We start from the raw sequence: 24,067 nt of genomic DNA on the forward strand, positions 1-24,067 counted from the left end.
GCGGAACCTTCAGTGTACTTGTTGACTTCTATGGAGCGACCACAAACAAAATTACCTTTGGCCAAAAGCAATATTAGTGCATCTTCCCCTCCACCCTTTGTCCATTCAACTCGGACTATAAGGAAGACTGCCCCACTCTACCCCCTCCCTCTTCACGTGCGAGTATAATGCCCAGTTCTGCACAGGTTCTTTTGCCTATGGTCACACTATACAAGCTTTCTGGTGAAAAAGAAAAGAAGGGGTGGTGTGGCATCGTTTTGTCCAAGTGTGAGTCACCAACCAGTTTTCTACTTTGCTTACCCTGATCAAGAGACATTTGAAATTTCCAATGATCTGACATCCCTTGCGACCCTCAAATCTGGTGAAAACTAGATTTCAGTCATTTCAACATGAACAGAGACTTGCCTTTTTCAATGTAGGGCACCCAAAGGTAAGCTGAAGTTAACAACAATTGCAGAATAGATATTTTTAGCCATGATTAAGCAAAATAGGCACTATAAAACCACCACAAGATGAACTTAAAATGTTGTAACCTATGTTTTACTACAACAAATAAAATAGGCAAAAATCTGCTCCCTAATAATATCCTCATCTTCGCGATTTGCCAAGAGTGGCAGAAAAGAGAAGTAAAATGAGTAGGGATGGAACCAATTAATTGGTACTCTATCAGTATTGGCCGATATAGGCATATTGGTGTAGTGGTAAAATTACCGATCCGATATATTGATAAATATCTGATAATTTAGTGCAAAATTCTGCCATTTTGTTGTTATTTTTATGGATAATCGTCATGCCCTACTTTCTAAAAAAGTAAATGTCTAAATATGCAACTTCTTTTGCACTGCAGTCACCTTGAAACACACATTTATTAAGGAGGTCTGTAAACCTTTCAGGTTCTTCAAGGACCATTTCTAATTTTATATCGGATCGGTAGAATATCGGTATCGGCCAAAATTTCATATTGGCCCATCCCTAAAAATGAGTCTAATCAATCAATCTTTGTTGTGATTAACCCAAGAAGTTGAAAAGTAATATAAAAGGAACCAAAATAGAAATAGATACTATTTCATTGACACCCAAAAAGCAACACTCTCCGTACACCTGTGTGCCTGAATTCCACACAAAGCTAGTTGCTGGTGTGCTATACAGGGTAAGTCAAAATGATGGACCCGATTACAGAAATTTATTCTGTGAAATCTAACAAACATATGTTATTGTGAGACATGCGCTTCGAAAGGTTAACTTTCAAAGTTTAGTTTCCACGCAGTGTTTCCACTTTCTACCACTAGGAGTCAGCAGCGAGCAGGAAAATGGCGTTGACTGGAGAACAGAGATCTTTCTGTGTGCTTGATTATCATGTGAACAAGTCTGTGCTTAGTGTGCAACGGCATTTCCGTACCAAATATCGGAGAGAACCACCTACGGGGAAGGCCATTCGTAAGTGGTATGAACATTTCAGAGATTCGGGCTGCATCTGTAAACGAAAATCGACTGCGGAAGAGACAATGTAATGAGTGCGCACATGTTTCCTGCAGAGTCCACAGAAGTCCACCTACCGGCAGCGAGAGAACTTCAACTTCCACAGAAAACTGTCTGGCGGGTTCTGCGGAAACATTTACAAATGAAACCCTACCGCTTGCAACTAGTTCAAGCCTTAAAAGACACTGATTATGCTTTGCGCGCATCCTACTGTGCTGATTTCTTCGCATTAATGGAAACGGATGGGTTCTCTGAGAGGTTAATTTACAGTGATGAAGCAACTTTTCACCTTTCAGGGAAAGTGAATATACACAACGTAAGGATTTGGGGAACTGCTAACCCCCATGAATTTGTGGAACACGAACGCGATTCTCCGAAAGTGAATGCCTTTTGTGTCATTTCCCATGAAAAGATTTATGGGCCCTTTTTCTTCCATGAACGTACTGTGACAGGACTTGTTTTCCTTGATATGCTGCAACTATGGCTCCTTCCACAGCTTGCAGAGGATAGCGCAGATTTCATTCTCCAATTGGATGATGCCCCTGCACATTACCATGGCAGCGTTCGGGACATTCTCAATGGGGCATTGGAACAACGTTGGATAGGCCGTGCATCTCCGGAGGATCGACCTCTCCTTCATTGGCCACCTCGTTCCCCCGACTTGACCCCATGCAATTTCTTATGTGGGGTATTGTCAAGGATTATGTTTACGTACCACCACTTCCAACAACATTGGATGACCTGTGTGCCCTCATCGCAGCAGCCATTGCTGATATTGACCGCAAGATGCTACACAAGGTTTGGCAGGAGATAGACTATCGGCTTGATGTGTGCCATGTTACGCGAGGTACTCACATAGAACACTTGTGATTTGTTTGAAAAAAAAAACTTTGACAGTTTACCTTTCTTACATGTCTCACAATAACATTTGTTTATTATATTTCACAGAGTAAATGTGTGAAATCGGGTTAATCATTTTGACTTACCATGTATAAACATTTTGTAGCTGGTTTGTCACAATTGGTACATACTAATTGGCAATTGGTTTTAATGTCCATGCTTTCAACCGTGTTGTGTTTAATTTTTGTGTACAATGATCTTTCTAGGCTTTCCGATACAGAGAAAGCAGTGATTGAAAACATTCCAACAGAAATTTCTGGTCTTGATCACCTTTCAAAATGTATGGATGAACTGCAGTTACTTCGTGAACAGCTGAACGAGAATAGCTTCACTCCGCTGGAGGATGCTTCAGCGTCGGATGCTTCGTTACAGATTTTGAATGTGAACGAGATGGAAGGTAAAGTATTTAAGAAGCTTATGAAAAGTTACTAAATACCTTATGGCTAGATACATATTTATTGCTAATAAGAGATGAAAGTTTTGCTGAATTTTGGGCAAAGATTTTGTTTATAAAATTATATTTCATTGTTATTTGCATGTATCACAAAAGTATATAATTTAACTTACTTGAATTTTGATTCACAATGTTTCAAAAACTCGCATGTTGAACATTTTGAATGTATTTGAAGTACAGATTCTAAAAACCGATAAATGTGTTACTTATTAATATTGCTGTTACTTCACTGGGATAGTTGTAATGTAATCACCTTGTAATCAAGGGGTCTTGTGTTTGATACCTGGTTGAGGTACATAGTGGTCCAGATCTGGGTGGAAAAATTATGATATTTTTTTAAATCAGATTTTTATTTTTTTTAAATAAAACTCGTTTAAAATTGCTTGTATGGTTTTTGTCACCATACATGTAGATATATGTTTTATAGATAGGCCTTTTCTAGTAAATGGCCCTGTAAAATATTTGAACAGTTTGATTCAATCAAATAAAAATTATATGTAAATATACAATTTTCTGTTTCTGATACTGTATATATTAACCCACCATGGAAGTGTTTGTTGAGTGTGTTAATGAAATTATAATAATCTCAGTAACTTTTCTTCCAGTGAAATTAAAACATTCTGGGTGTACTCTGTAATTGTAACTTTAATATTTTTATAGTATTTGTAGCTGAATTTTGGCAATTTTTTTATTGATAGTTTGAAAAATATCAGCTGCCATGTTTATTTACAGTTTAATGATAATGACAGTATTTATTGTTTAACATGATTAGTATTCTGTATATTTTTCCACACAAAATGTTTGATATTTTTGCTGCTTATAAATATTATTTCATTTTAAATTAAGAGAGATGTAAGTGTGTTTAATTTCCTTTCGTATGAGCTTCACACCACCAGTATATACGAGGTGTGAAACAAAGAAAACCGGATTGATTGCATAAGTGAAAAACAAAGGAGTTGGCAACAACAGTTTTGGTGACGTCATGTGACACCCCTAGTCTGTCTAGTGTGAAAGTGAACAAAGAATCAACATCAAATTCCTTGTGAAACTTACTTTCAGGGTCATAGATAAAAGTCCATGTCCAAGTAACAACGGATTCCAACAAACTTGGCTCATTTCTAAGGCGTTGTAACATGTCCTCACTCAAGTCTTCACGACACAGTTTTTGGTCATCTGACAGAACTTTTGGTACAACCTTCGCACATATCTTCCTCATGTTTAATTCCTCTGTTAAAATGCGTCGAACAGCTTGCCTATCCAAGTTCACTAACTCAGCCACTGCACGAACACTCAATCTTTGGTCACTCATATCACTTCAAGAACTCTTGCAGTGTTTTGTTCCATAATCGCAGTTCGTGGGCACCCTGTATGTTCATTGACATCCACACTGTCCCTTCCCTCCGAAACTCGTTCATGCCATTCAAACACGCGTGTCCTAGACAAAGTATCATCTCCAAAAGCCATGCTTAACGTTTTGGAATGTTTCTGTTGCCGATTTCTTAAGTTTCACACGGAATTTGATGTTGATTCTTTGTTCACTTTACACACTAGACATTTTTTCGGCAGAACACTGTTGCAGGTGTTCACTCAATGACGCAATACTCCCAACTGGCAAGACCGGGTGAGTCAAAACTTGCAGCACAGATAGAATAGGGGTGTCGCACGACGTCACTAAAACTGTTGTAGCCAACGCCTTTTTGTTTTTCACGTATGCAATCAATCCGTTTTTTTTGTCACACCTCGTATATTTTGTTTCCTTTCTTTCAGCCTAATAAACACCATTAAATGATTACGAGAGTAATGTACTTTCACAAAAAGTAATTCTGATATCTACCTAGGTACAAAATCCTCATGTACATTATTATATAAATTATTTATTTCAAGTGATTTAAATCAGTTATTTTTAAAAAAAATCATCTGATTTAAATTTCAATTTAAATTATGATTCTATCGTTATTGGCCGATTTAGTCATATTGGTTTATCGGTAAAATTACCAATTATTTTACTGATCCGATATATCTATAAATAGTGTGTATTTCGAGGTGACTGCAGTGAAAGAGAAGTTGCATATTTAAACATTTACTTTTTTAGAAAGTAGGGCATGGAGATTATCCATGAAAATTATAACAAAATGGCAAAATTTTGCACTAAATTATCAGATATTTATCGATATATCGGATCGGTAAAATAATCAGTAATTTTACTGAAAAACCGATACACCGATATGCCTATATAGGCCGATACCGATAGAGTACCGATTAATCGGTCCCATCCCTAATAAATATCTTATAATTTAGTGCAAAAGTATACCATTTTGTTATAATTTTTATGAATAATCCCCATGCCATGCTCTTTAAAAAAGTAAATGTCAAAATATGCAACTTCTTTTGCACTGCAATCACCTCGAAACACATGTATTTATTAAGGAGGTCAATGAACCATTCAGATCTTCAAGGAACATTTGGAATTTTATATCGGATCAGTAGAATATCGGTATCAGAAAATTTTGTATTGGTACTTTATCGGTACCGGACAAAATTTCATATCGTCCCATTCCAAATTTAAATCAATCCATCTTGGTTCAGATTCCGCTTTAGACTGTAGGTCCAGTCCCGATTAGCCTATTACTGCATAAAGTGGACTTAAAAAGCAATCCACTGTAAGTACATACATGACCACCATGTTAATGAATTATATATACCTATGGAAATTGACTTTTTGCAAATGCTATAACACCAAAATATGTTAATTGCTGCAGAATAGTATTTATCATTGTGCAGTGACTGTTCTGAACTTATTTTTCACCCATTCAAAATTGCAAAATAATGTGACTTTTGTACAACATGCAAATTGTGGCCTTTTTCGCAAATTTTAGCATATTTGTGCTTTAACAAAAAATACCATGAAAATTCAATATACTTGTGTTTTAGGCTTTAAGTAACAAAGGGTACCATATTATTGCATGTTTATCCAACATTTTGTACAAGAGAAAACTATAATGCATATTGTACATGGAATAATTCGAGCAGCTACATGAAACCGTGTGTAAATGAACGTTTTCCACATTTTTTTCATCTTCTATCGAAAAATGCTTTGCCTTTTAAAGCAAAGTGGCTGGGTTCTCACAAAATATTGAGTGCATACCTACCACTACATGGGAGTCGTAACATCGGTATTTATTGCCCAAGAAATATTGGAAAATAACTTCCTCAAAAATAGGTTTCAATGTATGAAACTGTTACAAACAGGTGTACAATTTAAAATACAAAAGCATGATGAAGGTATAATTTTAGTATTTGGCAGAAAAATGTGCTAAAATAAAACTATGAATATTACGAAAGATAACACCATAAAAAAAATGAAAGATCAAGGTCCCTAATTATACCACATTTCCTGTTCCTAAGTGCTCAACCTCAAGGTTGGTTTGCTTAAACTTTTATCCCATTTGAAAATTTTACTCCAAATATAAAAATGGCTACCTTGTCCTCTCACCACTGAAGATTTCAGGTTCCTGGCCTGAGCATGTCCCTTTATCAGTTTCATCTTTCGTTCTCATTGCCTCAAATTCCCTAGAGAGGCAGAAAGATGATGAAAAAATCGCAATGAGGTTTGGGAATTTTTGAGACAACATATACGCTATGAGCTTACAGTCTCTTTGTGTTGCATGTTACTAAGGGGAAAAACAGTGCAATAATATGAAAGGAATTTATGCTTTAAAGAACAGCCTGTGCATTTATATTTTTGCAATGTTCCATTGCACTGAAATTCTAATTCATATAATATGAATGATAAGCAGACTTTTCGCCTGATACATGATTTAAACTCCCAAGTCCTGAGTGTTCTACTGAATCTTTCAATGACACTATTACAAGTATGAAAATACAGTTTATGCTCCTTGCACTATTACCGTATTTACTCATGTATAATGCACACTTTTTTCCACAAATTTTGTCCCCAAAAACTGTGGTGCGTATTATGCACGGAATAATTTGGACAGCCAACATTAAACTGTACATGGTCATTCCATGATTTTGTGACACCTGCATTGATTTTTTTTTGTTTACAAAACCCTATCATGTTATATATCGTTGTAAAGCTTAAATTCTGTAGTTTCTAAATATGGCAACAGTATTCCATTCAAGATGGCGACACTGATGTGCAATGCGGTTGAAATGAAGGAACATTCTGATTTTTATGGTACTTTGGATGAACAAAAAGATAAGGAAAAAGAAAATAATAATTAAAATGTATTACTTGCCAAATAATGTGACATATTTGGAGTATGTAAATGCTTTAATGGAAGAAATGTTTTCTGCTAACTGCTAATTTGAAGGTCCTGAATGTGCCTCCTGTAAATGTTACGTTAGTCATGGAAAAATTATATATATTTTGAAGTTTTTTTAGAAAAAGTAAAGAGGAAATGAGCAAAACTGCATATAATAGTCTAAAGGCCATGCCCCTCAATTTTTCACTGTCAAATGTAATGTTCTGCTACATCAACAAAAGCAGTCCGTTCTGGCATAATTCATGCATGCACCTCTTACAACTAAGAAAGCCATTTTGTGCACCTGAATTATACTGCGCATTATATACGAGATGCAGTATAATTGTTTGTCACTTTTCCATATCAAAAACCAGGGTGCATTATACATGCGACGGTATTTCTTTGAAATAAGCTATTACAAGATGCAAGTTGCATTTAAACATAAGCATTATATTAAATCCATTTCCTTACTCAACAAAAATAATTTATTTATTTTGCTTCACGCTTATGGATGGCACAACACAAGTTCTACAAACGATTGTCCAGGCGCCAGAGCCTAGTTAGTCTGCAAAATGCAGTCCAGGGTGTTCTACATGGAAGTAAGGTTTGCATTCGGGTGCCTTTCTTCTTGCATCTCTCTCAACAAAATGAATCCATGTCAACAACTTTAAAATTAATGGTTTGGCATGGCAGTTGCAGTTGATCTCCAGATGGCAACTGACTGTCAGTTAGTAAGAAGGAGTGACAGGGCACTGCATTGTCTTTTATCTTTTTAACCTTTTTGAACTCTCCTTCCCCATGTTTTAAACCTCGACTAGTCTTGTCCATCTCCTGAGGAAGCCACATGATGTGGTGAAAGCTAGACAGCAGAGTACATGCCAAAAGCTGCGCTTTATTACTTAGTAAAGTCTCATTACTTCCATGTTGCTGTTTTTGTTGATTGTCAAATTGATTTCGAAGTACCACTGCCTTTATTAACAGGTTATGACATCTAGGATGGAGATGATGACAGTAGAGCTTCAAAATTAATCAATGAAAAAAACAGCAACATGTAAATATGAAAATTTTAGATGCAAAACTGTAAAATTATTTATGCAACATTCTTGAATGCAGAGTCCCTTTTAATTGATTGGTTGATTTGTTGTTTTAAGTCCACTTTATGCACAGAAACGTCAATCGGGACTGGATCTACAGTTTAAAGTGGAATCCGAACCACTATGTGCCTCCACCGGGTATTGAACCTGGTACCCCTTGATTACAAGGCGATGACGCTACCACTGCACCATCGGGGAGGCCAGAGTCACAGTAAAGATAGTATATTTGTATATGAACTATGCATTGAGTTAGCTGCTGTTTGTGCCATAATATTTACAAATGTTAATGAAGTAACAAGTTCAATATTAGCGTCTGGTCTCTTAATAGTCTTAATAGCAATAATGCATGCTATGCTCATTAAATGCCCATTTTATTTTCAGACTTGGGCTGCGCAGATCAGCTTGACAGTAGTGAGATTTTACGCTTCGATCAGCTTCAACGTGACTTTAGCATGAGGGAAGGCACAAGCCGTTTGCTATCAATGGATGCTTCACTAGGAAGCATGTATAAGAATCAAGGTATGTATGAGGTCTTAGTTTGCATAGGGTTAAGACTGCATAATTGGTAGAGGTGCATGTGGTGGGTTGAAACTAGCACTGAGCCAATGCTGATGTATCGGTTGAATTTTTATTTGCCGATTAGTCTTTTCACAGTCTAATTGTTTGAATAATGGATAATGAAATGAAGCAGAACACCAAAGATTTTTCGATGTAACTGTAATACTTTTTAAAGGGATGTTAAAAAAATTAACGTTAAAAACTGTACTTACGTATGCGAGTATGTTGTTCCTATTTTTCTATCTTTAGAACTACGTTTCGGAGATTAACTATCCCCTTCTTCAGGTTCGTATGAAAAAACTAGGCACTTAGCATAGTACCACATCGAAATGTCACATATGTAAGTACAGTTTTTATCGTTAATTTTTAACGTCTTTTATATTCTGGAATTGTGAGTAATATGCACCAAACCTACAAAATGCTGCAACATTTCAAAAACTTCATTTTCTTTATTTGTATCATCTGGGGGTAGAAAGAAGTTCACATAAAAAGTCACAAGACATTTTAAAGTGCTATAAAGTGACATGAGAATAATTTTGGAGTTATATAATGTCATTAATAGAATTTGATGTGATGAGTTTTATGAGTCAGTAACTAGCCTTTGTTATTTTAAACTGGAATTATACAAATATCTGTATCGGTTGGAATCGGTCAGGGTATCGGTATCAGCAAATAGTGGTATCTGCTCAGCCCTAATACTGACATAAACTAAAAATAAAGTTTTGCATGTCCCGCTTCTGGTTGTTATTTCGGTGCTGCTTCTCCACCTGGTGGTGAAAATTTGAAGTATTTTTTTTTTTAATCAGCATGCGCTTCCCCACGGCCTCCATTGCTTCTGTAAAAAGGTACCTTGCAATCTGATGGTTCAAAAGTGTAGGAGAAATTTAATTGTGACCACCCATTATGTAGAAAAGTGGTGATATTCGTAAGAAACACTGTAGTTCACATGGTTCGTGGGTTGAATTTAAATTGTTAAAGCAATATATCTTACTTAATTTAAATGTAATAGGTTTTTAAAACACGCTAAATAAATATTCGAAACCAACTTGGTGACCCGCCGAATGCCCCCTCAGAACCCAGCAGTGGATCGCGCCCCATAGGTTGAGAAACGATGTCCTAGAGTGACCACCCTGTTATTACATGTTTCTAGAACTCATGTATAGGTGCTTGGGTAACACTTTACTATACCGGAGACGGATTTCTTCAAATTTACAGGAGAAAGTACTCACGCAAATAATTTTCTGTAGCGTTGTTGATGTTCAGGAATGTACTTTTGATCCATTTTAATGCGAATGCATGTGGTTTTCTACGAAAATCTATTTCCGACGCGCTATTGCTGCTGCCGCCATTTGCTTTCTGCATGAGAGCACAATACGCGCTCTTGCTGCTGCTACAACATGATGTGTCGAGGATGCATCGTGAAGTTGTTGCCGGTGTTGTCCGTATATGCTAAATTGAACGAAAGGAGTGCTAATGGAACCTAACCTAACAGGCCTAACCTACCCTAATAGGCATACCTCGTCCCCATGATGGTTTGTGGGCTATCGTATGTAAGAAATAAACATTATTTTCGTTAGAATTCCATTATTTCACCTAAAGAAATGTTCTGCAATGCAGAATAGTACGTTGTCAATGTAAAAAATTGCGAAATAAATCATTGATAGGTGTCTCCGGTATAGTAAAGTAGTACCGGTGTTTGTTTAAGTGCAACTTTGTATTTCAGAACTAGCAGAAGTTTGTGCTAAAAGAGATGCTGCCATTCAGGAATTGTTGAAAGTGAGGGAGCAACAGATGAACATGCAGCACAATATTAGTTCTTGTTCTGCTGCATCGGCTATAATGAGCGACTGTAGCCAAGTGATTGAGGAAATTCCTATAGAAGTTCCTACAGGTATGCATTATTAGTGAAAATGATTTTATACTTCTGTGAATGTCATCCGTGCTAATTGGACATTATCTACTGTCTGGTGCTTTTATGTTTGTTTATTCTAAGGATGGCCACAAGATCTGGATAATGGATTTCAAATTATCCAATATCCATTTCAGATGCAATGAATAATATGGATATCCCAATATCCGGGTATCAACTAGTATGGTTATTCTTGATGTCCGAGTATTCAGGTGCATGCAGATGGCTTTTTACTTTTTCAAGTTCAGTAAGTTAGAATTTTCTGAAATTAAGGAAATAATTACGAAATTAAGGATCGGTACACCAAATTGAGAATATTATATTCTAAACATTTAAAAAACGTGTGGAGAAATTTTGAAATGGATAAATGGATAGATTGTATGAAGAACATACAGTAGAAATACAAACATGACTAATAAAATAATGTGTGAAGAGCCCGTAAAATGGATAAACAATAAAACTGTCTGGATATCTAGATAATTCAGATATCTGGATAATCCAGATATCAGAATATCCAATATCTGGATATTTGAAATCCAAATGAATGGCTTATTGCAGAAAGGGACCTGAGTCACATTTTTGAGATATCGGAGTTAATTTTTTCATCTCCACTGTGTCTAGCAGCATACTGCAGGGGGGTGCATTGAGGGTGCCAAAATTAACTATTCATTATGTTGAATATTTGAGCCAACAACGGCACATTTCTTTCTTACACTATTAATATTATACGATTTTTCATTGTTTTTCTCAGAATTGTGCAAAAGTGACTCAGGTCCCTTTCTGCAATAAGCCATTCAAATAGAAAATTAGCAGATATCTGGATAAGATTTTATCCAGATTTGGCCATCCGTAATTCTAACACTGTGTTTTTGACAGAATACCTCTTTTGTCTTCAGGTGAACAAATTTCTTCTTCGTTTTGAACCTATAATTGACCTGAAATTTACAAATGTTTTAACTATGGCAACGTGGTGTAGTTGGTTAGCATACCAGATTTGTAGTAAATTGCAGGTCAATCATAGGTCCAATCCCCATCGCTGGCAAAGAGAAATGTGCTCACCTGCAGATGGCAGTGTTGCCACAATCTGAGGGCCAAATTTCCCTTTCCAAGGGATAAAATTTCCCTTTCTCACCCAATTTTTCCCTTCATCTAAAGAAATTGTGTAATAATAATAATAACAATAACAAGAGGTATGATAATAATTATACCACGTTTGTTACAACCTGTCCCCTTTCCCGCGCTAGGGAGCGCTCGACAATTTCGGTGCCAATGAGAAACGAGGAAAAAATCGTCTGCTGGGCAGCGAGGAGCGAATGGAAGCCAGAAGAGAGGCGCTTACGTAGACGCTGTTGCGACGTTGCGTATTTTAATTGGCTGCCTGGCTTTGACTTTCCCGAGCACCGAGAAAAGTCAGGGAGCAACTAGCGCGGGAACCGGGACAGGTTGTAACAAACGCGGTATAGTAGCAGCAATGGTTGTATTATTTTTTCTGTTGACCTCTGCTTGTGTGTGTGTGAACCTTAAATTTGTTAAATCACTCATTTCATAAGTTCATTATTCATCCTTATCGTTGCTATTAAGTAGAAGAGCGAAGTAAAATAACGCAAAATAGAAATGCAAATATGTAGTCATAATAGGCTTATATTCAAAGGAGTAGAAATAACAAGTGACCGGAAAAAATGTAAATACGAAACCGAATCTGTATTAATATTGAGCCTGGTGTCTTCAAATTCCATAATTTTTAAAACACTTTTATCCAGTTTACCTCTTCCCTTTTTGTCTTAAAATTCGGTCCAATTTTCGCTGCAAAAAGGGAAATTTGCCTTCATATGGCAACACTGGCAGACGGGAGAAGAGGAGCCCTGGTATGCAATGTTACTTGGCCATTTTCCATTGTCTAGTCTTTAAACTATACTTATTCTAACAGTGTTTTGAGAGGGCACCTTGCCAGCCCCCGTGGCAGAGTGGTTAACACATCGTGCTATGATGCCAGTGGTCCCGAGTTGAATCCTGGACTGGGCATGGATGTTTGTGAGGGTCCATTGATCAATTTCATCATGTCATCACTCATCCCATCTTCTTAAATTAGCCAAAAGTGGCACAAGAAGCGAAGTAAAATAAAGCAAGGCACCTAGTCTCTGGTCTTCAGGTGAACAAATTTATTTTAGCTGGTGGTGGGGATCAAACTGCTACATGCCTGCGATCAGATTTGTAATGAAATCTCAAGTCTGTTGTACACTATTAAAATTGAATCCTACCGAAAAGATCAAGAATCTTTGTAGAAGGGATGATGATTTCGAACTACCTGATGATATTTGGATTGATTGATTTGCTTTATTTTACTTCGCCTCTTGTGCCACTTTTGGCTAATTTGTGAAGATGGGGATAAGTGATGATATGATGAAATTGATGAATGAACACTCACAAACATCCATGCCCAGGCCAGGATTCCATCCCGGGACCCCTGGTGTTGTAGCGTGATGTGCTAATCACTCCGCCACAGGGGCCGGCTGATGATATTAGGGATCCATAATTAAAGTTTGATAACATCTTCATTAGCAATAATAATAAAAAAACTAATTGCTAGTTTCAGAGTTATGTTGTTAAGTTTCAACGATCTAATGTTATTGATGAAATTAATTGCATATCTGCTTCTTTTTATTTTGTTACATTTATGTCATTGTTGTAACTGCGACATTAATAAAACTTAATATAAATGTCTGATGAAGGGAGCGTGTGTTCTCCCGAAACATTACAACAAAAATTGTGTTTATGTGCTTGTAACAGCTATAAACTACAAGAGAAATAATTCCTTTGAGTAGGTCAGCATAATTTGTTGCAACGTAATGTAGTCTTGTTATTAAATTTTCAGTTGACAATTTGTATAAATTTGCAACAGCAAGAGGGGAAGGGTAATTGCATAATTTTGAAAGGTGAATGTTTTATTAAGAACTTTTGTGTGTTCCTTCTTTCCTACAGATGTGACTACTTGTGATAAGGAGGTACCAAAGAGCAAGATTGATTCAGCTGATGTGTTAAGAAGCCTTGAGAAGCGAGAGGTAAATATAAGAAATTACATTTATATTGTTCATTTAAACAGAAAACAACACTATAAATTATGTTACCAAATTTACACGTGTATAATGCGCACCCTGGTTTTTGATAGGGAAAAGTGACAAACAATTATATCTCATATATAATACACAGTTCAAGAAATGGCTTTCTTAGTTGTAAAGTTGTTGCTATGTGGAGCAAGAGGAGAACATTACGTGGCCTTTAAACTTTTATAAGTGGTTTTGCTCATTTCCTCTTTATTTTTTCTAAAAAAACTTCAAAATATATACTTTTTATATGATTAACGAAACATTTATAGGAGGCACATTCGGGACCCTCAAACTTGCAGTTAGCAGCAAAAAAATTCTTCCATTAAGGCATCTACTCACTCCATATATGTCATATTATTTGCTCAGTAATACAACTCAAAATTGTTACCGTGCCTTCCATTGTTTTTGCAGAGAAGTCTTCAACCTGTTGTGTTTCTCTCGGTGGAAATCATGTGCAATTGTAATATATAACTGCCTTGTTACATTGGTATGTGGTACATCATAATAATATTCTAAATTTTATTTTCTAGGAAGATAAGCAATACTCATATGCTGCAGGAGAGTTGGTGAAGCCCACCACGTTATATCGGAATCCATTCAGGTTAGCATTAATTACTGGGTAATATACAGTGTGTCCATTTCGATCTTCAGCCGAGAGATTGGGAGAAGCGTGGCGGGAGGCACTGACGGAGATGCCGACATTTGCGGCCTGTAATGCCCGCTTATTTTTATGGACATATGCAGACATTTATATAAATATTGCAAAACGAGCACTAACCTGTGTTATAACACGCAAAAGTTCTTCTGTAATTCATCCAAGTTCTGCTCTTATATACACAAATAAAAATGCTATAGAAACGATGTTAAGAGCCACAGATAATAAAGCATTTTAATCATAGTTTTGACCAATAACGTCCTGCTTAAGTTTATATCCTTGAAAGAGTTTTGTGGCGATGGGAATCGTTTGGAGGTTTCGAATGTGCAACACTGTATCAAGATTACGCCGTTAAAAGTGAATGGTTTTCGTGAGCTTCCTTGCAATCCGAAATCTCTGAGCTCGAGTTTTTTTGTTCCTTCGCGACTAGATGAAGACAGAGCTGTGAATATAGTGGCGAGCAATGTAAATCAAGAGCGTGTTAATTTCGTACTGTGCGCAAGAGTGTTATTCTTGGTTACTTGCAGTTACTTGTTTGTGTTATTGCAGTGTGTATGTGTGTTGTGTAAGTGAGACGATTGGAATGCCAGCCACAAGGTTCACGTTAGAACAAAGATTTTTTATGTATTACACGTACGTGAAAACAGACTCGTGTCGAGACGTGTGTAGGCAATTTGTACAGAAATTCCCAGGTGTTTCAACTCCACATAGAGATACGGCTAGACATCTTGTCCTTAAATTACGAGAAACTGGATCGTTAAATCTTAAAACACCTAAGCAAAAGCGACGGATTCTAACCGAAGCAAAACTCGATGATATTGGTGCAGCGTTAGAACGTTCTCCAAACAAACCTCTACGCCGTGTTTCACAAGAGGTGGGCGTGTCAAAATCATCGGCACATACAGCCACTAAGCTACTAAAATTAAAACCGTACTCTTATAACACAGGTTAGTGCTCGTTTTGCAATATTTATATAAATGTGTGCATATGTCCATAAAAATAAGCGGGCATTACAGGCCGCAAATGTCAGCATCTCCGTCAGTGCCGCCTGCCACGCTTCTCCCGATCTCGCGGCTGAAGATCAAAATGGACGTACGGTATATATATATTTTTTTCATTTCTTTCCAGTCAGGGAACTACAGGGTGGCTGAGAAGTAACTAGACATTGAAAATTCGATATAGTTTTTTGTAATATTTAAGCAATCTCAATGAAACACACTGTTCATATACATTATAGAATAGGATTACATATGTGCCAGCTCAGAATTCAATGTAGGCACTAGCGGCATCCACCAGCTTCCTCCAACAAATGGAATCTACAGTCTCCTGTAGGAATTCCTTCAGGACGTTCGTGTAAACATCTCAAACCCATGCCCTTCCACTAAGTTTTGCTTGAAGTTTGCTCGAAAGTCTTCAACTAGTATTTTATTTAAGGTGTTAGTAGTTACATTCAATACTAATCTTCTATCAGCCTGGTAGAAGCATTGACAATATTGCGATAGAAAGGTTTTTTAGAACCCCATCATCAAAGTTAAATTACCAACTGATACACTTTCTGGTATGGACACAAGCTCTCCGTATAAAGACTCTGGAAGGGTACTTATTCATTTCTAAAACTAAATCTGTCAATGGAAATTTAGTACACCCTGGACTGCATTTTGCACACGAACGAGGCTCTGGCAACTGGCACTATGGCCAGTATAATTTTGTGTGTGTTGTCCTGTTTTTTGTCCTTGTGTGTGCTGAGTGCCTCTTTACAGCCTCAGCTTTTAACAGAAGTCAGAAAATTTTAAGATTTTACTTATGCAACGTTAGTTTTTATTTGTAACGGTAAGGGGCTGGACCCCGTGCAAAATAGACTAAGTTCTGACGAACCCAAAATTTTAAAATAAAATAAAATAAATTCAAATCCATGCCTCCAATTGTTCCACAGTGCGTAGTTTTGTCTCTTACACTTCCTCCTTTGCCCAGCCAACGTCCCGGAAAATTGTGGTCAAACCAGGCCTGTACGGTAAGTACAAAGTGTGGCAGCATGCCGTCTTGCGTGAAACCAAGGTCACCAATGTTTCCCCAGGGAGATAAGATGTGTATCAGTATTTTTGTTTTTGAATCTGCTGTCTGGGCCAATTTGCACATTACGGAGAAATGAGATAGATCGCAAATGCTTGGCAACGTTGTTGATATTTAGTTTCCATGGAGCAGTTTAAGGGGCAGCAACGTGCTTTTTGTGTTCGTGTGTTTTATAAAAATAATGATTCTTATGTTGTGTGTCGTTTGTACTGGCATCATTATCACCTGGCAGGAATGAGAGACGTCCCAAGTTCAAATTTAATTAAATATTGGGTGAGAAAGTTTGAAAACACTTACTGAAAGAGTAAGGTATGCACCCCAATGCCACAAAATTTGAGAGAATTGAAGCATAGCATTACAGATGAAATCAATGCTATTCCTCGTGTAATGCTTTCGGCGAGTGATAGAAAACTTTAGTTCAACAATAATTGAATGTGAAAACATGAACGGTCACCATTTGTCCAATACTCTTTTCCACAAATAAAAATTTAATGTTGAAACTTTCTTTTGGTAATAAATTTATCTTTATACAAAAAAATTAAGTATTTATTTTAATAGTTTTAAAAACAAAAATATTTCTGAGACACCCTTTACAATGAGCCAAACATATCCTTGCAACATTGTTAGCTAGCGTTCACCATGCATGGTGTCATGCAGAAAATATGGCCCCACAACCCAAACACCATAATATTGTGAAATTTGTATGCACATATGTAATCCTATTCCATAATGTATATGTACAGAAAATTTCATTGAGGTTGCTTAAATATTACAAAAACTACAACAAATTTTCAATGCCTAGTTACTTTTCACCCACCCTGTAGTTTTCCGTTCATATTTTATCCTGGCTTGTTTTCAAAGGAATTTCAGTTATATTCTTAAAATCCTGACCTTTGTATGTGATTCTAAATAGTACTATTTAGTTGTAAAAGTTGGTAAATGAAATTCAACGATACTGATGCCACTGGTATTGACCAATACCGATGGATTGGCATCAGTATCGGCTCAGCCCTAGATAAAACTGCGATGCCAGGGGCTACAGGTTCGAATTCCTGTTCTTTTTTTAATGTTACTTCATTATTTTCGCCTTGTCATCACTCATCCTCATCATCGTGATTAGCCAAAAGTGGCAGAAAAGCAGTCCTATATACGTGGGGGGACCCCAATAGGTGTTACAAATTTAATATCCTTCAAAGTACTGTCCATTTGATGTAATGCACTGGTCTAAACGTGTTTTCCACTTTCCAAAGCAGTCCTTAAACTCCAAAGTGATGCCTTTTAATGCCTCCGTTATTTTTTCTTCACCTCTTCCACGTCCGCAAGATGTTTTTCTTTGAGGACTTTTTCATTCAGGGGAATAAAAAGAAGTCGCACAGAGCAAGATCAGGTTAATATGGTGGGTCATGCTGTTTTTGGTTAAAAATTGTGTCACACTCAAGGCTTTGTGTGCTGGCACATTGTCATGGTGTAGGTCGGTAAAATGCCAGTTTAACTGTTAGGAACGAATTCTGAGTGAACAAAGCCTTTTTCATCAGAAAAGAGAATCAGCATGTCACCATGAGCGAGATTGGTCTGCAAGTGACAATTCACTGAAGCGGTAAAATTTCTCGTCTTCTTCCAAGCAGCTTCCTTGTAAGCTGTTTCAAGCATTAGAACTGTTTCCCTTGCCGTTTTCGCTAACAGGCTCTTAACAAAAAAATTTACTACGTGACACCATGACTTCACTCAACGACACCAGTCGTCAGACTGATGCAGGCATCTAGCGGCAAAAGTGTGTACTACAACGGGCCTGCCCACCAGCACATCAAGTATCTGAGCACTCAGTGAGCAACGTGATCACTCAGCTACTTGATGGCCAAATAGGCGTTGCTCCGCGAGCGCTGCTCACTTGATTGTTGAGCAAACTTGAACCTTGCTTGCCACAGAATATAGCATTTTTGTGTTTCGATCTCATGAGGCAAAGAAAAGAAGAGGAAAACTGTATGAGGATGGTGGGGTGGCGAGCCGCAAGTGGCGACCAATGAGAAAATATTTATGATGAACGGCTTGCGGTATAACGTAATTAGAGACTAAGTTCAAGTAACAGAAGGAGATGTAATATTCCAGTTTTTGTAATTGTATTAAAATGAAAGTGTTGTTTGTTCCAAATAATAAATATTAAATATACACTGTAGTTTTGGAAAGTTGTGCAAGCAAGGGCGTGACTTTGTTTCAAGAGTACGAATGCACAGAAATCTGTAGGACTGACATCAGAGCTTTTCACTGGAATGTCCTGAAATGGGATAACATGGATCCCTGTTTCCATCTCTTGATAAAAGTGGAGGGTTGTTCGCATGGTATGGCTTGAGGCTTTGTCCATATGAATGTGTACCTGTTGAGTGTCATCTACGTACAAATGAGGGTTGCCTGTAAAGAAGATGGGATTCAAAATGCATGACTGAAAGTAGACAGCATTCTCCTTCACATTTCTGTCCACATTACGTATCAGCAACTTCCCAGCATAACCAAATCTGGCAACAAACATGAAGCACCTTGGATAAGTGTTACGGTACGTAATGACTGAATATTACCACTGCCAGTGAGGTAAATGTACGCTTCATTCATTGTGACCACAGTTTGCCATTTAGACTCTGCCAGGTGTCTTTCATACAGTTTTCTGCAGTTTATCCTGTGTTCGGCAATGTGGCGTTGGAGGAGGTGAGTCACGCGGGCCTCACGAACATAACACAGCCCAAGATGGTTATGGATGGTCATGTTAACAGTAGAATGAGCCATACGCACCTTCCTGGCCATCTCATGTTGGGTTGGTGGATTTTTCTGACATGCCATTCACGGAATCTCTGGGAAAGCAACAGGTGATACTTTCCCTGGTCCTCTTACAGGTGTCTTTTGTGAGAGAATGTTTATCAACAGATCCCTGTTCCACTATCTCTTTCTTAGTGTTTTCCCAACAGAACATTCTCCTGAGACTGTTTAACTATTCGGTCATGCGAGAAATATGCATGGAAAAGGGCCATGACGTACCTTTTCCAATAACTGTTCACTTTTTGCACCATTTGACAGCTACATGCATGACACTCCTACACCTGCAAGCTGTGATGCATGACTGATAGCAACAGCTGCCCAGTCGCTCCAGCTCAATCCCACAGATGCCAGTGGTGTCGCTAAGTCGTTCGGATATATCCTGAACAACCTTCTGCACACATGTTACAAAGCCAAAAATATGTTGATATATCTATGAGAAGTTGCTCTGAAGGAGGTCACTATTCATGCAGAAATGGAGTAACACACTTTAATTTTACTTAATATTTGAATTATTTTTTTTTTAATAATGGTTGTTAGAGAATGTATTAAAAATGCTTACCCCTTGAACACCTATTCTGCCATCGTAGGAGTATCTACTCGTAAGCAGCCACTGAGTTTTAATACTGCTCATTATCATTTGTTTACATTCAATTTAATATGACCTGGAACCAATCGCTCAAGCAGTTACTGGCCTTGTGTGCATGAATGTTTGGCACCCTGCTACAGAATAGCTGACGGTGTTGAGTAGTTGACTGATGAAAGGTCTGTGGTCTCAGCCTGGATATAAGTGCCCCTTCGACAGTTTCATTAAGTCTTCATTCATCACCACTATGATTAACAATAAAGTGCCAGAAACGACCAAAATCATTTTTTTAAAAGAAATATTGAGATTATCAGAGTTTCGGATTTAGAATTAATAAATATTAATTTTATGAAATATATATAACTCAAGATAAATACAACTGACATTTATTTTCAAAATCTTAGTAGTAAAGTTAATTTGGAATATTTTCCACAGAACTAAGAACGATCAGTGCTGAAATATATTTTTTTCAATTTGAAGAAAAAGTGTTTTGATTTGGTTCCAAGTCTGAGGAAGACCTTGTTGTAAGATTGAAACGTCATGTTTATATTGTGTATTTTACAATAAATTCTGCCTTGGTCAGCATTTTGAGTGTTTGATAAAAATAAATTAAGTTTGAGTTTCATATTTGCTAATATATAAGGGGCAGTCAAACTGGTCACCATGCATAGAACTCAGGTCCGTTGACGATCCACTCCGTGATAACGCCTGCCCCCACACTTCCAGTCTGGTTAGAGATATGCTTCAGGGATTTGGCTGGGAAACACTTCAATATGCTCACTACATCAGAGATTCTTCCCCATGCGATTTTCAAATTTTTGGCAACCTGAAGTGAGACATTTGTCAACATTGGTTTCACTACCACAAATATGTATGCGACTGTGTAAAGTTGTAAATCTGTCAAGAAGTTTCTACAAGAATGGAATTGATTGTCTTGTCTCCCAGTGGGATAAATGTGTTAACAGTTATGGGGATTACTTTTGAGGAAATACATTTTTAACACATTCGGGACTGGCCTCATAATACAGCATTTTTACCTCTGGTCTCCAGTTTTTGGTTGTTTTTCAAAAAATCATAGAAAAAATATTTTTAATTTTATTTTATTTACCACACATTTCTTAAATCTACAAAACTTCCTGTTTTCAATTAACAAAAATTTGTTAAATTTTCTTTTCATTTTCAGACATTTTTGAATATTTTTTTCAGCAATGTTTTGAAAAAAAAAGTACAACATTGTAACAAATGTTAATATAGAGATTTTAAGTTCGTAAACTGGAAATTTCAATAATTAACTACATAAACTATCAGTACATCTTTTGAATCTTGCATAAGAATACATCTTATGTGCACATAACAAAAAATAATTACAAATTACAGGTAATTAGCTTTTGTATGAAAAAGTGGCTGCAGGACAGGACCAGACGATGTACCAGTTGGTTCTGCGTCATCTGTAAAAATTAAACAAATGAATAAATAAAATAAATTTTCATTTGAGATACACTATACAAAATAATAAATGGAAAAACTAAAAATACATCAGTGCATTTAGGAGAATCAAGCAAGAGGCAAGATGAATAGACCCAAAAAATGACCTCTTCTCACTTCATTCATAAAAAACTAGAGTTTGCAACACTGGTTATATTGTCAACAATTAATTATTACGAATATAACCTACCTTCCAAATCTTCAAATTCATCTGCATCGTCAAAATCGTCGCTAACTTCAAACTCTGAGGTGGAATCCTCATGCAGAATTTCCACTATGCAGGCTGGATCTAACGACGCCATTCTAAACAATTCACCGTACATCAACCCGACAACAAACAGTGGCAGGTGCGAGATAAAAATAGCACATGAGTCACCTAGCTGTCGGAATTTCAACAGATCGTCTTGAATGAACACATGAGACGAAGTAGCCCGTAGTTCAATTGGCAAAGTGATTGCATACTGCAGGATGGGGTATGCCCATCACTCGTCCACATTGAATTTAAGTGCACTGCAGGCTATGCCCGTCGTGAGACCCCAATGTGTTAATGAAACTTTTTGGTGGCTGACCCACTTTCATTTGAGTGCCCCGTATATATCAGACCATAAAGCTGCTTAGCCTTACTCTTCAAAATTTAACTTTAATCTTTACTAACAATATGCACAAAACTGTTTGCAGGAACTATAATTCTCATTATTTATTATTGGTTTTGTATTTGCAGTGATGAAGGCAATTCTATTGTTAGTGATCAGATGGATCTTCAGGAGTTGGTAGAAGAGGATGCATTTAATGGAAATCTGGAAGAAGAGGGCAAGTTTTATTATTACCTGTTCTTAATTTATCTTTCTTGTGAACTGCACAGGAGTGATGTCTACAAGCACTACCAGGGCATAATGTTCTACTTGATCAGTAACCTGAGAAAGTTTCTTCATTACTCATGAAGTAAATAAAAAATTATCATCCTTTCAATACATTTTTGAAAATTATTTATTTTCATTTATCTTTATCTTGTAATGTTCACCCTTGATAACACTAGCAAGAAGGTTTCTGTATGTTGCCAGACTTCATGCTTTTATCTTCAATTATCTGTAGAATTACATTAAACATCAGGACTTATGTATCAGTGTTTTGGCGATGTCTTCACTCAACTAAAACACATAACCTCAATGCGTTGCTATTCATACCGATAGCCTATGATCACATAGGTTTAGCTTGCACCTCAAACTACCATACCAAGATGTATGCACTACATCGAGAAGTTCTTTTAAGTTAAAAATCTTCGACGATCTATGGTGAATGTGTGTTATTTCTTACGCGATATCCTTGCTTTTATACTATTTCAAGATCACAGATGAGTCACTTTACAAAAAGATGCCAACAAAACTGGCATCTACACAAGTTTAGAAATACAAATTCACACAGTGCACTCTCTCAAATATAAAGATGCATTGAATTACTCATAATGGAGCATAAAATACAATACATATTAAACAAAAGATATACATTACAAACAAGGTGCAATTTACATATAATAACACAAAATTTACGTGTTCTTTCACAACAGAATATATATAAGTAACACACTTTGAAGTGATGACATCACCAAAATATGGATCATATCAAGTTCATTTTTGGTGACATAGGATAATCAGGACTGGACCTACAGTTTATTGTGGGATCCAGTAGTGTAGTAGCTTTCCTGTGGTTATGTTGGACTAGAATAGTGAAGTGTTCTGCGTAGGTTGTGCTGTGGCATTCATTTTGACACTTTTAACTATCTCTATTTCCAGATATAAAAACCAGGCTAGAGAAAGATGAAATTGAGTGCAGGAACAAGTATGCAATTGTTCCAGTGAGTGCTGAGAATCAGCTTAATTTGACAGCCAGGTAAAGAAATATTAGTTAGTTCTCTTTGGTTATCCAGTATTCAAAATTTTTGTAATAATTGTGAATTAGGCAATTGTAGTTCAGCAATGTGACAATATTTTTTGCAAGCACATCTTCTATAGCAATGACTAGAGGCGCATATTTTTGGTAAATAAAAAAAGCAAAATTTTAGTACAAAAATAGCCAATTTCAGGTTCAAAAGCGGTAAATGAAATAAAATTTTGGTGTTATAGCAGTGAAACATTGCAGCAAAAGTGGTACAGGAAAACGTCGTTAATACGAAGTTCAAGGGACCAAAAAATGTCAACTTCGTATTAAACGACTTCGAGTTATCCAAACTTTTCAAGATGGTGCCTGTTTTCAGGTGTAAATAAAGTAGAGTATAAATTTTCCCCACAAAGGATGTTTTATACTTGGTGGTAGCTCAGAAAATAAGCTTTATATGTACTATATAATAATATTGTACGTTTTAAAGAAAGTGTAAAAAATGTTACACAAAATGAGAACACGGAGCTTAACACGGACACAAAGATTCCAAGGAGACTGTTAACACCATTTATCCTGCCTAGTTATACAACCGGTTATGCACGGGATGCATGTTGTGGCAAAAAGTCTTTTAACAAACTGTATTTTCTTTTAATTGTGCAAAGTCGTTGCTCTTCCACGAAATTCTTACAATTTTAGTTCATAAGAAACCCGTTTGCACGGAGACCTAGGGAAAGGAAAACAATCTCGTTTACTGCAAGAAGTGAAACTCGGAAGAATCTTGACGGTAGTCACTGGCGCAAACAAGAGACGGGAGATAATCGGACAGAATGA

At 36.8% G+C, this 24,067-nt stretch overlaps 1 protein-coding gene across 2 annotated transcripts in view; it reads left to right on the forward strand.

Annotated features, from left to right (window-relative positions):
• The window catches only part of spd-2 (centrosome assembly protein spindle defective 2), a 126,937-nt gene that overhangs the window by 37,457 nt on the left and 65,413 nt on the right, over positions 1 to 24,067 (forward strand). For both annotated transcript variants that reach the window (XM_083113022.1, XM_083113021.1), the window contains exons 3-9: positions 2,586 to 2,776; positions 8,574 to 8,711; positions 10,474 to 10,641; positions 13,639 to 13,718; positions 14,294 to 14,364; positions 22,083 to 22,171; positions 23,152 to 23,248. In XM_083113022.1, the coding sequence (XP_082969148.1) occupies positions 2,586 to 2,776; positions 8,574 to 8,711; positions 10,474 to 10,641; positions 13,639 to 13,718; positions 14,294 to 14,364; positions 22,083 to 22,171; positions 23,152 to 23,248 (834 nt within the window). The remainder of the gene's footprint in view (positions 1 to 2,585; positions 2,777 to 8,573; positions 8,712 to 10,473; positions 10,642 to 13,638; positions 13,719 to 14,293; positions 14,365 to 22,082; positions 22,172 to 23,151; positions 23,249 to 24,067) is intronic.

The sequence above is a fragment of the Lepisma saccharinum genome, chromosome 27 (assembly GCF_977018435.1).
Source record: "Lepisma saccharinum chromosome 27, izLepSacc3.1, whole genome shotgun sequence".
In the NCBI taxonomy this organism is placed as follows: domain Eukaryota; kingdom Metazoa; phylum Arthropoda; class Insecta; order Zygentoma; family Lepismatidae; genus Lepisma; species Lepisma saccharinum.